This window comes from Plutella xylostella, chromosome 4 (genome assembly GCF_932276165.1).
Source record: "Plutella xylostella chromosome 4, ilPluXylo3.1, whole genome shotgun sequence".
In the NCBI taxonomy this organism is placed as follows: Eukaryota; Metazoa; Arthropoda; class Insecta; order Lepidoptera; family Plutellidae; genus Plutella; species Plutella xylostella.
In genome coordinates, this window is record NC_063984.1 from 8,386,452 (window position 1) to 8,402,786 (window position 16,335).

The 16,335-nt window shown below is 36.8% G+C and overlaps 3 protein-coding genes across 3 annotated transcripts; 2 read left to right on the plus strand and 1 right to left on the minus strand.

The window, feature by feature from the left end:
- Nucleotides 1-1,961: 1,961 nt before the first annotated feature.
- LOC105394549 (cyclin-Y-like protein 1) lies at nucleotides 1,962-3,878 on the plus strand. The gene is made up of 2 exons (XM_011566456.3): nucleotides 1,962-2,107; nucleotides 2,211-3,878. Exon 2 carries the CDS (start codon nucleotides 2,319-2,321, stop codon nucleotides 3,327-3,329), a length of 1,011 nt encoding a protein of 336 aa, XP_011564758.1. The 5' UTR covers nucleotides 1,962-2,107; nucleotides 2,211-2,318; the 3' UTR covers nucleotides 3,330-3,878.
- A 433-nt stretch (nucleotides 3,879-4,311) lies between these two features.
- Nucleotides 4,312-5,624, minus strand: LOC105394548 (uncharacterized protein K12H4.2). Its single transcript, XM_011566454.3, has 3 exons — nucleotides 5,182-5,624; nucleotides 4,802-5,062; nucleotides 4,312-4,660 (listed from the first exon to the last, which is right to left on the minus strand). Exons 1-3 carry the CDS (start codon nucleotides 5,492-5,494, stop codon nucleotides 4,491-4,493), a joined length of 744 nt encoding a protein of 247 aa, XP_011564756.1. The 5' UTR covers nucleotides 5,495-5,624; the 3' UTR covers nucleotides 4,312-4,490.
- A 460-nt stretch (nucleotides 5,625-6,084) lies between these two features.
- LOC105394547 lies at nucleotides 6,085-11,414 on the plus strand. Its single transcript, XM_048628374.1, has 4 exons — nucleotides 6,085-6,572; nucleotides 9,246-9,437; nucleotides 9,746-9,954; nucleotides 10,113-11,414. Exons 1-4 carry the CDS (start codon nucleotides 6,391-6,393, stop codon nucleotides 11,264-11,266), a joined length of 1,737 nt encoding a protein of 578 aa, XP_048484331.1. The 5' UTR covers nucleotides 6,085-6,390; the 3' UTR covers nucleotides 11,267-11,414.
- Nucleotides 11,415-16,335: the final 4,921 nt, after the last annotated feature.

Below are 16,335 nucleotides of genomic sequence, written 5' to 3' on the forward strand. Positions count from 1 at the left end.
AGATATGTCGTCGTGTTGTATTGTAGCTTACTGTAGAGAAAGGGGGGTGCACAAAATTCCACAAAACGAAACAAGGGCAAAATGGATGGAAGCATTAAAAGAATTAAAGCCTGGATTAAACATAAAAAAGCATTCAAGAATATGCCCCGGCCACTTCAAACCATCAGACTACCTCTTAGGTAATACTACTTACTTATTCTTGCTCATTCAGTAGGTAGGTAATTAAAACAAACTTTTTAATAATTATTATCTTTAACTAAACCTGAGGCATTTTATTTTATAGGTAAATCAAGGAAAATGCTAAAAAAAGAAGCTGTTCCAAGTGTATTTTTTTGGGATTATTCAATCAAAATGACTAAAGAAGACCCAACCCAAAAAAAAACCTATGGAAGAAGTAAGCACATATTATTTACTTACTTATAACTATCTTGTAACTTAACTTTGTATATAGCTCCCATCAGACCATTCAGTTATATGCTAGACAATACACGCTCATTATGTTAAGTACTTAAGTATATATACTTACTTACAAAAATTATAATTTACACCTCCTCCAGTTGCATTTGTAGAAGAGCAACCATATAATAACATTTTTTCATGTTCCTCCAATGAAGACCCTTTACTCATGACCTTGATAATTCTTCAAATTATGGTACGCCAGAACACATTTCCTTAGAAATTGATATTGCAGAAGAATTAGCAATACCATCATCAAAAGTCATCATAGCCAGAGTCGTCGAAATTATCACAAAACACAGCACCGGAGACATTCGCGTAGCTACAAGAGAAACCATAGACTTAGTATATACTAGCGTAGTATATACTAAGTCTATGAGAGAAACCGAATGACATAGGTAACATTTGTTTTGTAGTAGGTCTGTGACATTTGTCATCTCCGTTTCCTCAGAAGAATGTAGCTCACTACTAAAAACGACAGGCCGAATGCCATCTATTGGTCGATTTTGGAACTACTGGAAAATCTCCCATTTCCAGCGCCGGAAAATACACACCTAGCGGCGTAAAATTAAACTATAATATCAATGAATAATTGGAGATTGCTGTAAACATATCAAAGATGGTCTTACTATATCCAAAAGCTTAATATATTTAGTTTTATAGTCAAAGTGCCAGTTACTGACACATGCCAGTTATACCACGATTACCCTATATTATATTGCTTCTCTATATAGCGACCGAGTGGGTGCCGGGCGACGGGCGCCGGCGGAGAGGCAGGCCGAGAAGGAGGTGGCGGGACGACCTCGTCAAATATTTGCCGGATTGGGAGGTAGCCGCATTGGATCGGGAGAAGTGGAAAATTAAAGGGGAGGTCTTTGCCCAGCAGTGGGAAAACACTTAGACTAACTAAAAAAAAAAAAAAAATATTATTATGAAGTGTTTACATGCTGTGCTGGGCAACTTTTGCCTTGCCTTTTGAAACATGATGCTGCTGGTGCGATACCATGGTGGAAACGGTTAGTTAACCTAAGGCATTATAGCCTTGGGTTAACGCGTAATCACGCCTCTATGAAAGCTACATTTGGGTGGCCATGTGAACGTCATGATCATGACCATAATGCCATATTTCAGTATTAAGAGAGGTGGCGCAACTATTAATTCCTACTCTTTCCTTCTACTACTACCAAAATGGCATCCTAATAACATATAAAACAATAATCGGAGCAGTTATCTTGTCTTATGTTGGGTATTATTATGCCATTATCATTTTTAATAACAAAAAATATACCTACCTACCTACATAAATACTCATTTAAAAAAAGCTCCATATAGTTTAACTCGAATCTTCATGATGCGTCAAACTATATAGGATTCGAGTTAAACTATATGGAGCTTTTTTTTCAGGCCACCACCGGCATGCGGCATTGCGCTCGTAAAATGCTTGCAGATTGCAGTGGACTCCTGCTAATTTATAAACCACTGTCTAATTTACTGTCCCATGACTGATGACACTTCGTCATTGTAGTTACCAATAACGGATGGGGGAATAAAAAAAAATACTGTCAAAAGTAAAAGCCGATTTTGATGATGGATTTTTTAGATGTTCTACAAAAATGTGTTTAAATAAATAGAAGCTGTTTTACATAATGAGGTGAGCATAATTACTCGTTGTTTGACCAAAGATGACTCTGAATGTTACGGGTATTTGCTTTCCAATGCCTAATAACATCTCACACAATTTGCTTTTGTTTCAGACAAGAACCTTTTATGTCTTTTGTGGATCGGCACATTTACGTGCTACGAGAGGAATGAACGCTTTGTTTTAATATCATGTCAAGGTGATTATTGTGCAATCTATAATAATGGGCAACCAGAACAGTTGCTGTTGCTACCGCAGCCCGTCGCCCATCAGGAAGGACGTGGTGAAGCTGGACGAGTACCCGGCGGAGGGCGAGGCCAGCTCCAACAACATCCAGCACATCAGCGAGCGCGAGCCCGACGACGGCGACCTCGACCCCTCGCAGGACCCCATCGCCGGCACCATCTTCATGGAGAGATCCAAACAGTCCCTAGAAAATGGCATGACCAGAAAGAGGAGCCAACATCAAATAGCTGATAACAAACTCAAGAAAAGCAGTTCCTGTTCCACTATTTACTTAGATGATAGTACTGTGTCACAGCCCAACTTAAAAAATACAGTCAAGTGTGTTGCGTTGGCCATCTACTATCACATTAAAAACAGGACTTCTGAAAGAAGACTTGACATATTTGATGAGAAGCTTCATCCTCTCAGTAAGGAAGGAGTCAATGATGACTATGATAGATATAATCCTGAGCACAAACAAATCTACAAGTTTGTGAGGACTCTGTTCAATGCTGCACAGCTAACTGCCGAGTGTGCTATCATCACTTTGGTATATTTAGAGAGGTTACTCATATGTGCAGAGTTGGACATAGCTCCATCTAATTGGAAGAGGATAGTGCTGGGCGCCATCTTGCTGGCTAGCAAAGTGTGGGACGACCAGGCTGTGTGGAATGTGGATTACTGCCAAATCTTAAAAGACATCACAGTGGAAGACATGAATGAACTGGAGAGACAGTTTCTAGAGATGTTGCAGTTTAACATCAATGTACCATCCAGTGTATATGCTAAGTATTACTTTGACTTGCGCACTTTAGCTGAGGCGAATGACCTGGCATTCCCCAGTGAGCCACTGAGCAAGGAACGGGCACAAAAGTTGGAAGCAATGTCTCGAGTTATGGAAGATAAGATTGCAGCTGAGGTTCTTAAAAATGGAATAAAGAAATGGTCTAGCTTGGATAATGTCAATTCAGGCGCTGGGGTGAGACGAAGTGTCGCCATATTGTCTTAATCTCTTAGTCATATGATCATGATTGCGAAGGCTAAATGCAAAAAGACATGCTTGCACATTCATGTGTTTTATTAGTATTTCTCAATATTGCACTTTCATTTTATTTTGCTCCTTCTTGTTTTAATAATCTGGTAAGTCTATTCATAATCATTGCAATGTTAGTAGTTCTAAAGGATTCATTTGAATTTAATGTAATCACTATTTTAAATCATATTTCATAAAAGGTGCTGTATTCTGTAGTGATTACTATTTTATAGTTCACCAATCATGTATTGAAGTAAGAAATTCCACATTATCATTAGATAATTTGAAGAAATAACATTAGTCACCACTTCATAACTTGATACAGTATAATAATTATGTTTTAACAAAAAGACTTAAAGGAGGTCCAATTTATTTTTTCAGTATAAAGCAAACTTACAATTTATTTTCTTTTTAAGACTATCTTTGTAGTAACTATTTGGCTTACAAGTATTTTCATTTTAAAAACTTAGTTTAGTACATAGCAGCACTAACTAAATAGGTTGCTTCCAAAAGTATGCTACTTAGGGTCTGTTCCACAATGTCTGGTTAGTGGCTACCTGACGGATAAAATACATGCTGTCACTTTCTGTTATTATTTTTTAGACAGTGACAGCATGTATTTTACCCGACAGGTAGCGACTAACCAGACATTGTGGAACAGGGGCTTAGAATAAAATATAGATTAAGGATGATGAATGCCTGTATAGGATGTTGTGATTGTGGTATGAATGAATGGTTTAGTCAGCTTTTGTAAAATTTTAAATTGTCAATGATGCATTTAGAAATCTGTGCTAGTTAATCAAATTATGCCAAATTGTTATTTTGTATATCAATTTATATAGGCTCAAATAAGTCTGTCTACAATATTTTCTGTAACTAGGTACTTACTTATGTATGTATAAGGTACATACATGCAAAATAATTTTAATTTTCTGCCTGTTGAAAAAAAATACTGTAATTCCAAATGTTAAATATTTTATTTCACCTACAATATTGAAATTTCAATTATTATACAATCCAATATAATTAAGTGGAAATAAACATTTTATATGACACTTTTAATGGTTTTTTTCTTTGTCTCTCATTGGTGGCTAATTAGTTAAGTAAGTGTTACAGTTACAGGATTATATTTACATCTTATGCTAGTGGTTTTAAGTCCTTCAGGTATGCACTGTAGTTCTCAAATATGTCAACAATCTCATTCTTCTTTCGCACCTGGTCATCATGCTCTGGGCCCACGGACCAGAGACTCTCTAAATCATAAACTTGTCTTGTTTTCTCAGAGAATATGTGCAGAGCAATATTACCTGAAACATGATAATTTCATTGAGTATAATATGTAACACATGCCAATTCCAACCAGACAAAGATGAGTGAAGTACCTTTTAGTGAAAGCTATAAAAAACATGCTAATATGTATAAAAGTGTTCCAATACCAATTTATTTACCTAAGTCAATGGCAACCCATTCATCAGAGTCTTTTCCTTCCAATCTTGGTATCTGATCTGACTTATAGCACTTTTTCTTATAAACCTTTCTTACAAACTCTGCTAATGCAGTAATATGCCTTTTACTTCGGGCACTGACTACACAAATGTAACTGACATAGTTGATTTCCTTAGGGACTGAGGCTACAAAAATATCTTTAGAATTCTCTCTCTGTAGCAGTTCAACCAGATCTTCAATTTCGAAAACTCCAGTTTTTCCTCCTGAAACACATTTAATTCAAAATTGAGTGTGTATAACTTGATTTTGTTAGTGAGAATAAGAGCGGAATATTAAATCGGACTTATTTTGGGAGCGTACAGTAAAGTATGTCAATACTTACTTTCTAAATTTATACCATCAAATTCATCACTGAGTAGTGGGTATTTTTCTTTCTCTTCATATTGGAATAACATTTCTGTGTCTGTATTTTCGATGATTTGAGAGTTTTCCTCATTTATAATCTGATATTTACTGGCAATGGCCGGAGAAGTACGGCTATTTGGTTTATGTATTTGTCTGGGATTTCTTAGGCAAACTCCACTGTGTACATTCTTGATATGCTCTGCAGATTGCTGATTATGTACGTTAATTACTCTGATTAAGTTGGGTAACTTGCTTGAGCGGATATTTCTGAATATAGTAGCCATGCTCATTTTGAAAAATCACAAAATATACAGAATTTTCAGCTTGTTTTTACGCAGTTTTATTATTTTATTTTTAAAATATAACCTCTAAATTAAAGTTGTCATGTCAACTGTCATTCAATATCAAAACAAATCAAATGTGACACACGTGCACAAATCTTGTTTTCTACTCTGTGGATTGAATGAAAGCCGAGTGGCGAGTGATGTGCCCATTCTGCCCTCATGTGCCCAACACAAAATGAGTAGGTATCATTCTTCTAAGATGTCAGAACTGCCTCAGGTGGGTGGACCACCAATCGATGATCTGCGAAGTAAGTATTTGGGCCTGAGTATATGCAAAAACTTATGTCTCGTTAGGCGACGACGAACGAGGAATACTAGACGACCACCATCACCACACCATGAATAATCATGAGTAGTTAGTTAGTTCAAGTATTGTTAACTAACTACCTACCTGCCTCTACTAAGTATTGTATATTTTATAGAGATTAAAGTAAAAAAGATCTTCAATGTGTGTTCTTACAACCTGGATTTTTTAAATTAATGGCATTGCCATTATCAGCTTGACTCAACATTTTTATCTTATCGTTTGTATCTTTGGGTGTGTGGGCACTCTAGATATCAAGGTACTTAGCTACAAACATTAGTTTACAAACTGAACGCCACGAAAATAAAAAATCTAATGTGTATAAACTAACTGCCTAGTTAAATAGTTAATTGATAATTAAATTAATTATAGAATTTATAGAACATTTGGATTAGATACCTCTATATACATACCCGCTATTAAGCTGCTAAAGTGATGTGTGAAGGATGTGATTCAAGTGTAGTGCACGCTAACTAGGACATTAAATCATGACACTCAAGATTATCGGAAAAATGTTGATGGAGCATCGTAATACGCGATGGTAGCGTGTGAGTTGGACGGTGAGACGTCAGCCGAGGTGCTCGGCTGGAGACTGCCGCCGTGGCAGGCCCTGCTGGTCCACCGGGTGCTGCCGGCCTGTGGAGGGCTCGTGGTATACCTACTGGTTATGTGCTTTGACATTACCATCGTCATCACACGGTTTATGGATGGAAATACTGGGTTAGTCAAAATACATATGATTTGTAAATGAGACGACAACTTAACTATAGGCCCGCTTAAATTTCTACAGTGAATCATTAACTGATAAAAGTTACCCCTGCCCCTGCCTGAACAATAATGAAAGGATAGTGTGAAATAAATTTTACATGAAGGTAGGGTAAACTACCCTATTGTTGACACCCCTCCATTTATTGACACAGCGCGGAATAATTAAAGAAAACAAGACAACGCTTCGTTCTATTTAGTGATATTTATCTTTGAATGCAGCAGTAATAGTTATTCTGTAATGGTAACACTCGGCAGTCCTTTTTACAGCAATGGCTGACCAATAAAACATAGACAATTCGTGTCTCTCCGTTGCTTCTTCAAATTCCGCCATTTTGGATCGCTTTTTGCAAAGGACAGTGGCTACTTTAAGAAGAAATTTGCTAGTATTTCTTTTAAAAAATTATAAATTTGTTATTTGGACTGAAAAGTGAACAAAATTCCTTTTCCATTTCTTACCTCAAAAACCACTTATTTTCGGTTATAACTTCGAATTTAGGTGGTGTCAATTATAGGTAGCACTTTCGGTATATTTTCCTAATATTGACATATGGGGTCAATAATTGGAAGGAATATTTTTTGTTTTCATGTTAATATTTTTGCTTTTTCCGGTTCTATAATGATCATGTTAACACTTTTTAATCATTTATCCCACACGAATTTCCAATTCATGACACAGTGTCAATACAGTGAAATCCAATTATCGACATAGTGTCAGTAATCTATTTCCCTATTATTGACATGTCTATATATAGGCAAAGTGTCAATAATTAGTCTCATAAACGATTAATATTTTTATGGGAGCTTACTATACTATGACACTCAAAAAATAACTTTTCCTGTTCACTTCTCACTGCCTTCCTGCAACCTATACGAAGTCGTCTGACTATCAGTGGCAGGTGGCCTGCCAACTGCTCTACGTCCACCTGTCATCATTTTGCCTGTCCAAAAGTGTCCTGCACACTTCCCACCCAGCTGAATCCACCTTGTAATCTATTAAAACTGGGATTCTGACCCGGCGGGTAAACAATGATCAAGATAGGTGTTAAGATTCACAAAATTGAATGATATCCAGCGGTATCGTTCGTTTCGATTGGGACACTGGACATTACCTTAGTCTTGAACATGTTTATCTACAGGCCAACCCTCAAGGATGCTACGTGTAGTTCTGCGAGCATAAACTGGAGATATAAGAGGCATATTCATGATTCATGATGTCTTCATCAATACAGATGTGACAAAGCTACACCACACTTTTTCTTTGGCCTTTCTCTTCCAGCAGCTACTTACCAGGTACATGTCTAAGATCAGCCTTGGTCCTGATGGCCAAAAGGCGTGCTATGTCACGCTTGCCTGTTCGTTACCTCCACTCGAGAACTCGATTACTCCAACTGTCTTTCTTCTTGGGTGGCTGGCCTATTGGCATCTCACATTGGTTCTCTGATGGATTGATTACCCCATTTCAGTCCGCATTACTACTTTATATCAGTGGACCTGTTAGCCCAGCCGTGACCACTTTTCTGAACCATATGGCATCAGCAGCAGGACGCACTGGCTGGAACCTTTGAGAAATGCCCAGGAGATCATGAGACGAAGCAGCCTAACTCAGTGGGACTAGTCTGCTAGCATCAGTATTAGATGCAGTACATATGGTATGTCAGATAACTAGCTGACGACTTATGGTATGTGACACTTATGGTGTTTCAATATATCACCGTGATATACCAAATAGAGAACCGGACCCATGGTACCCTCCCAAAGGTTTAATTCCTGTTAAAAACGGTTTTTATTACCTAATATCAAGCATGTCAATAATTGGTACAAGAGGTGTCATAAATTGGAAAACGCGTGTCAATAATTGGGAAATAGGGGTTCTTTCAAATTTATAGCTGATAATAAAAAACTAAGACTAGGGTCATGGTTTTGTCAAAAATATTATAAATGAATATACACCTGAAACCGCTACAGAAAAAAATACCACAATACTAATATTTTATGCGTATTTATGGCCAGTTTTGCAGACAACTCGTCTTAAAGTGTCAATAATTGGGTAGTTTACCCTATCAGTTATGCATTAACAGGATATTGTTATTCTTAAGATTAAGTAAGTAATCGTATGCGGTTGAAAAGGTGTCTTGATAGGGGTTATCCATATTTATGAAAATACCTACTTACGAAAAAAAAACTGAGTTAGAGGTATTCTTGGGGCCGGGGGTGACTCTAGCTTTACGAGGAAACGGTATATAGGTAGTATAAGTTGGTAACTTATGTCTCTGTCTCTACCACTGTGCACGATAACGCTTCGTAAGTATTTCGTCGAGAATAATAACCCAGAAAGCTTTACATTACGTAGGTAGGGTCTGACAAAGCTAACTATAGTATAACATAGTTATTTAGGTCACCAAAAATATTCTTTGTAGGTAAGTAGGTAATAAATTTTCTGACACTGCATGACTTAATGGTACGTTTAATAAATTTATGAATAAAAGAATCTCCCTCGCACCCCTCGCAAAGTTACCACTCCGGCTCTAGATACTTATAAACACGTAATACCGGCCTACTAATATGTATAACATCGCCACCTTATAAATTAATTAATTATTTACATGATACCTTTCTTTGTTTCAGACTAGCAGTCACCAGCCTCATCCTGATTGTGCTCCCAGCACTCCTTAGCCTGGTGTTCACCCTGGCCTCGCCTCCGGCTCTGCTTGTGGACGATAGAGCTGACTCCACAGAACAGACACAAACAATTGACTGCTGCTGGGTTATGACACAGATTCTCAATTTATTCGTGTTTCCTGTCGCTGCTATTTCAAGGTAGGTGCTATACCTACCTATATAACAATATACCTACTCACTTAAGTACCTGTAGTTCAAATGCCATCACCTTTTTAAACAGAGATTGGATTACTGCTGCAGCAAGTTGCAGAACTTTAAGCTAATGTCGGCATTAAACCTATCTTGTCTAGTCTGTCTCTTTCTGTCCGTATACTGGCAAAGCAAGGCAGCAATACATTTAAGCTCAATATCAGCGTAATGCAGCGTAAAGATCCTTTTTGCAAATCAGCGTGATGGTTGAGGACGAATTATACGAGCGAAACTAAACGTACCTAACCTCATTTCAGATACATGTACGAAATATTCTGGTGGACAGAAGCGGTGTTCGCGTCTCTGTACCAGGACGAGGCTCGCACCAAGCAGGCCGTGGCGCTGGCGCGGGCTCCGTCTCCCCTGGAGCTCTACCTGTTCCTGCAGGCCTTCGTACACGCCGCCCCTCACGCCATCATCAACATCGTCGTACTGATGACTGACACGCAGATGGACTATGACTCAGGTAGGTTGTGATGAGGCTAGGGTTTTTTAGGGTTTTGCAGTGAAATATTCTGGAGATTGCTCCATATGTAGTTAGTAAACATACCTACATAATACTTACGTATACCTATGTACCTATTTGTAATATAATAAAATGGTTGTTTTTTGATATGTTTACAGTTTCCTTACAAGCAATCAGTATTGTAGCGTCTTCTCTTCGCATGGCCAGCACTGCGACGGTTTACAGACGATTCGAAAGAGAAAAAGAATGCGGACGAAAATATCCGTGGAGCTACAACAGAGCCATACAAGATAACGAAGCCAATGAGCATATCGAAAACCATAATAAAGCAGCGGAAGAAAATATTTATGAAACTATTCTTCCCAGAAATCGCCCAGCGCCAACGCCATATTTAAACGGAAACAGAAAATATAACAGCAATCTTATACAATTTTCTCCCAGCGTCAGAGGAGATTCAGGCGCTTTCTTTGATTCTGCATCAGAAACAGACTCTGACTACTTGGTACCAATACCGCGAAGCCAAAATATCATATCTGAAGCGAATAGCGATGACGACACCGGTCGACCTAAGTCCATAATAGATCGAGTAGCACCTCGGAGGAACACGGAATACACGATTCAGGATGTAGAGATCATGCCGCCTCCAGCCATGCCGGCTCCTAGACTGACGCTCTCTGATTGGGCTGAAAAAATGGTAGAGAACATGGAGTCCATACCTGATTGGCTATCCGCTCCTCCGCGATACAAGACTAACCACTACGAAGTAGTAAGAGATGAGCCCGACATACCGCGCCGAGTGTCCCGAAGATTCGTGACTGGCTTAGAACCTCAAGACGCGGCGGCCTCCTTAGTTCATTTCCTGGGCTGGTACATGTTCTTCATCTCTCGTCTGTTGTCAATATCCGCCTTCATCGTGTTCCATCCGATAGCGGCCATTGTGATTTTGTTCTCGCACTACCAGATCATGCTGCTGCTTCTGATAGTGCCGCAAGCCAGTACGGTGCGGAGGAGTTTTTATATATTTTTGGCGTTTGTTTATTTGTTTTGTCTGATGGAGCTGAAGGTGCGGTTCCGGCACGTGCGCGCGTGGCACGCGGGCTGGCTGGTGGCGAAGTCGGCGCAGACCCTGGTGTTCACCGCCGTGTGGGCCGCCGTCGACAACCCGCTCAGCGCCTGGTGGCGGGACTACGTCGTCCTCGTCATATTCTCCAGTCTACTCCTGAGCTATATGTGTTTGTTAGTGTATTTTGTTCTGTTAAAGCCGAAGGAAACTATTGTTTACATTGATGAGGGTAAAAAGTTTCGTGCGTGAATGTGATTATTTATTTAAGCTACTGTTAGCTGCAATTGTGTAAACATAACTGTGATAAGCATTAGGAACATTTGTTAACCGTGTTTCAATAGAATTTCATAATATCAAAAATACAATCGTATACGCCCTATGAAAACAAGGAAATGATTATTTGCTTTTCATCTATCATACATATACCCACTCCTGAACAATGAAATTGGTAACTTTAGATCGTTCTACAATATAACCAACTACCGACATACAAGCTACTAAGTATTATTCATATCCTCTATCTTTCATAATAATACATGACTAGGATATAGGATCTAATTATTCACACAGCTCTGGGTTGCACACCTAGATTGACTGTGTAACTTACTTACTTACTTATATAGATAGGTCTAGGTCTTCTTAAAAGGAATAGGTAAGTATAACTATAGCTAGGTCATCTTAGTTTCGTCAGCTTAGTGGTTTTCTCTTCATCTACGACCCGGCAACTTTTTGTTAGGTACGAGTATGTTGAGTAACAAAACAATGGCATTTCCAAACATTTCAGTAGGTACTTTCTGAGGCTATAAACATAATATCCTTTGTGAGTTTACTTCAAAGGGATTGCCACAATCATGGAAACTGCTTCTCCGAAGTGACATACACCAAGTGGTTCGAGTTAGAGTAGGTAGGTACTTATGTACTTACATAACTATCAACATTTTACAGCATTCTTTTTCCGATTTCATGTTGAAATTTCGGTAAGTATTTTCATAGTTGAGTATGTAATAGGTATACGTTAATAACTCATGTAACTAATGTGTATGGGTGTGGTATGTGTAGTATTCTTATAGGTTTCAGCTTAGCGTAACTAGTAATCTGTGGCATAGAACTATCTCTTAAATTTTCATTAAAATTTAATGAACTTCGAATAAAATTTAGCAGCAAAATTATAAAACCTTGTAAAAATGTTTCACTGTAATGTAGGTATACCTCGTTTTAGCTAAGATTATTCCTGTGACGATGACGTTACAATTATTTAGGGTCCACATGAATATCTAATCTCGATTTAAGAAATGTCAATGCATTCCTATAAATTTTTGGCATAAATCGAGATTTAACCCTAAATCTAGATTTAGGGCCACTTGCACCAACATATTAAATCTAGATTTAGTGTTAAATCTCGATTAAGTGTCAAATTTTATATGGACTGACGTTTCCTAAATCCAGATTTGACACTAAATCTAGATTTAATATGTTTCTGCAAGTGGCCCTTAATATTTTGGTTCAAGTCGCCTTTAGAGACGTAGACGTTTTGAGTAGGTAAGTATTGCAGTTTTAGATATACTTTCAAATAATGTAACAGTACAGTGGATTAAAAGTCATAACGACAACATAGGAAATTGCGAGGCTGACCGACTAGCAAGAATGGGATCAAATACCCTACCAATAGGGCTAGAACCATTTATTAGTTTGTCATCAAAGGCAATAAGGCAAGTTCTCACCGATAAAACACTATCTGAACACAATCAGGAGTGGAAAAATCGTGTAGATTGCAGACAAACTAAAGCGTTTATTGTATCACACAACCATAAACTTACACGCTACTTACTCAACCTGTCCCGTAGTAATATATCATTAATGGTAGGATTAATAACAGGACATTGTTGCGTGAATAAACACTTATTTACCATAGGTAACTCAACTAGTCCCTTATGTAGGACATGTAAGGAAGTAGATGAGACGGTTGAACATATTCTGTTAGCTTGTCCACCTACTACAGAAACAAGATTATCTATTCTTGGACCAACAGAGCGCCTACCTCAGCTATTACAACACCCAGGCCTGCTACTCCAGTTTACTCGGGAGCTAGGCTGGCTGAGCTGAAATCAAGGGGATATGTACAAAGGTTCCACTCGAGAGAGCCACGTACAGGAACTTTACCCCCTATGAGAATAGAATAGAATAGATATACTTTCTATATAGATTTTTTTCTATCGACTCTTTGTATGAGTCGTTTGTCGTATCCAATAAAATGTACTTAATTTTCTGTGTCAATTAGGTACACAAAAAATTGTGAACTGTCACAGGAATCATCTACTGAAACGAGATATAAAAGTAAAATAACATTTGGAGTCCAAATTGACACTATTAATTCCAGTGGCGGATTTACAAATTTGCCGCCCGTAGGCCATTAAATTTTTGCCGCCCCTACTGACTTTTGAAATTCAATAGTTAAATCCTGTTATTAGATGATCGTGAACTTAATTATATATTTCTGTCATTGACTAGATTATTTTTGCAACCCTCTATGTACTGGAAGTTTAATTTTGATATAAACAGGTTTATATACATATAGACTGTTAAAGTCAAAACAAAAAAAAACCCGACTTTAAAGCGCTTTAAAGACTTAAAACCTCTGTAACGGCTCATTCTCTAACCCTAACAACTCTTGCCAAACATTGTTTTTGTCAAATATGTTTATTGCACTTAACAGTTTAAAAACAATACAATAAATTTCTATTAAAATATGTAACAATTAGTTAATGGTGACAGACAATAAGTTCAAATAATTTTACATTACTTATTTTCTTCGGCGATTTTAATTTAGCAAAATTATAAATTAAGTAACTATAAGCAAAATTATAAGTTATACTGTCATATCAAATCTTTTTCATGAGTTCTGACTATGCACAAAATAGATTATTAAGCTTTTTCTGTCTTAAAGTAGATCTTAGATAGTATTTACCCCGTTTTAAGCAAGAAAATTTGTCACCGGTGTGCACAGTGTCATGCGAAATGCTATATCAGTTTTGATAAAAGTTTTGATAAATATGCTCCAAATTATGTTTTTGCAGTAAAAAAGATAGACTTTGTTATAATCCAGAATCTGGTTTTATCGAAATTATTTCAGAAGAAACGTGGCATTGAAAGTGTAGGCATTCCTTAACTAAAACAGATTCTAAATTATTAGGATATTTTTTTCCAACGAAATGGCTTTTTCCGTTAGGGTCGATTATTATTATTAATGTTTTTATTCATTATAAAATACAAAGTTTAATTTACAGCACTCTGCCAAACTGCATGCAAGCAGTTTGTTGGCAGATAACACTCTCATTTTACATTAGTATCTTATATTATTATTACATATTATGCTATAAAACACTACTAGGTATAATCTAAATTACCTTAAGTATAATGATTATTGTAATATATTTCGTATGTATACTCAACAATAGGTATTATAAGTAACATTCTGAGCGAGCTATTATTTTCGTAATAGGTAGTATAGATGTAGGTGGGCTTGTTTAGGTATGTAATTTTAATTTATTAAGATAAAACTTCTTTATTTGTTTTTTGATCAAACTTGTTTTGTTATCAGTAAAATAAGTCCTGGGCAAAGTGTTAAGCAGTCTAGGGAGAATATACTTGACAGTACGAGCGCCATAGTAGTTTTTAGGTTTATATGTTTGATTAAATGCCTTTATCGGTCTTCTTGTGATCCTATTAGGAGTTTTATACAAGCTGATATAGTTTTGGAATTGACTTATAGTTAACATACATTTAACCTTTTCATGTACAGGAAGGATGTTACATACCGAGAATAGTTTCTCGTAGTCTCCCTTACAGTCTCGTCTTTTTTTAGTGTTAACCATCATTTTTAGGAACCGTAATTGCAATGCTTTTATTTGATCCAAATAAGATTTAAACGTTCTTCCATATGCAACTAGTCCGTAGTCTATAAGTGAGTCCACAAGAGCAAAGTAAATAGTTCGTAGTACTTTTCTGTTCAGTATTCTTTTTAGGTGATAGAATTTCACCAGAAGTATTCTTAATTTGTCACATACCTCCTGTACATGTTTTTTCCAGCTCATTGTTCTATCGATAGTGAGGCCTAGGTACTTATAATTCTCAACAAACTCAAGGGGCTTACACTGACAATTATATTTATTATTATGAAGGCACTCATACTCATGGCCAATGATATTGTAATTTATGGCTTTTTTAATATTGTGTGGTGATGATAGGTGCATTCCCTTTGTTTTCTTTATGTTTATAATTATGCCGTTATCGTGCGACCATTTAATTATGTTATCAATATCCTTTTGAATTTTATTTTCTATGGTATTTTGGTCTTTGTTTGCATACACTATGCACGTATCATCAGCATACATAAATGCATTACAATGATTAAGCACATTACATATACTATTTACATGCATAATATAGCCAACCGGACTGTAGTGTATATAAGCTATAGTATATATATAAGCTATGTATGTAAAGTGTCATGACAGCTGATAGTGTCATGTATCAGCTGGCATGACCAAATAACAAGTATAAGTAGTGAAACTATCGGTCAGTGTGCACGTGGCGGCAAACCAACCTTTCCCTATAAAAGGCCAGCGCAGAGGCGACCGGCTCTCAGTCGTACGGTAGCCGCCACGGAGGCAACACCTCCCGACGTACCTATGTAAGAGTATGCCTAAGTACTGAAACTGTACATACCTGTAAACTGTACTTATATGATTGAAGAGTAAATAAACATATACATTATATACAAGGAGTATCAATTCTACATTGGCGACGAGGGTAAATATATAAACTACATTGGTACTACACACTAGGTGAACATATATGTGTGTATGTGTATGTGTATATATGTATATATATATATGTGTACGAATATATATATATATATATATATATATATATATAAACGTATATAAGAGTATAGAAATACTTGTGTGTTTTATCACTATATACAAGCATATATACGGTATATAGTAAATAACAATGCATATAATTTATATAAAAAATAGTATATAAGCGTCATAATGCATATGGGCAAATACATGATATGTATATAAGGGTTATATACTTTATATAGCATATCTATGGTATATTATCTATAAAACTAATAAATATGATCGATTTTATCCTATATACATGTGGTACATAACAGAATGTACGTTTCATATGCATTATGTTGAGTTTAATAATCCATATAAGGAATATGCGCGTGTTATTTTCGGTAACAGCTAATATAACTTATAAACAGAAGGGAAGGATCAATCGTTATTGGATATCCTGGTTAATGG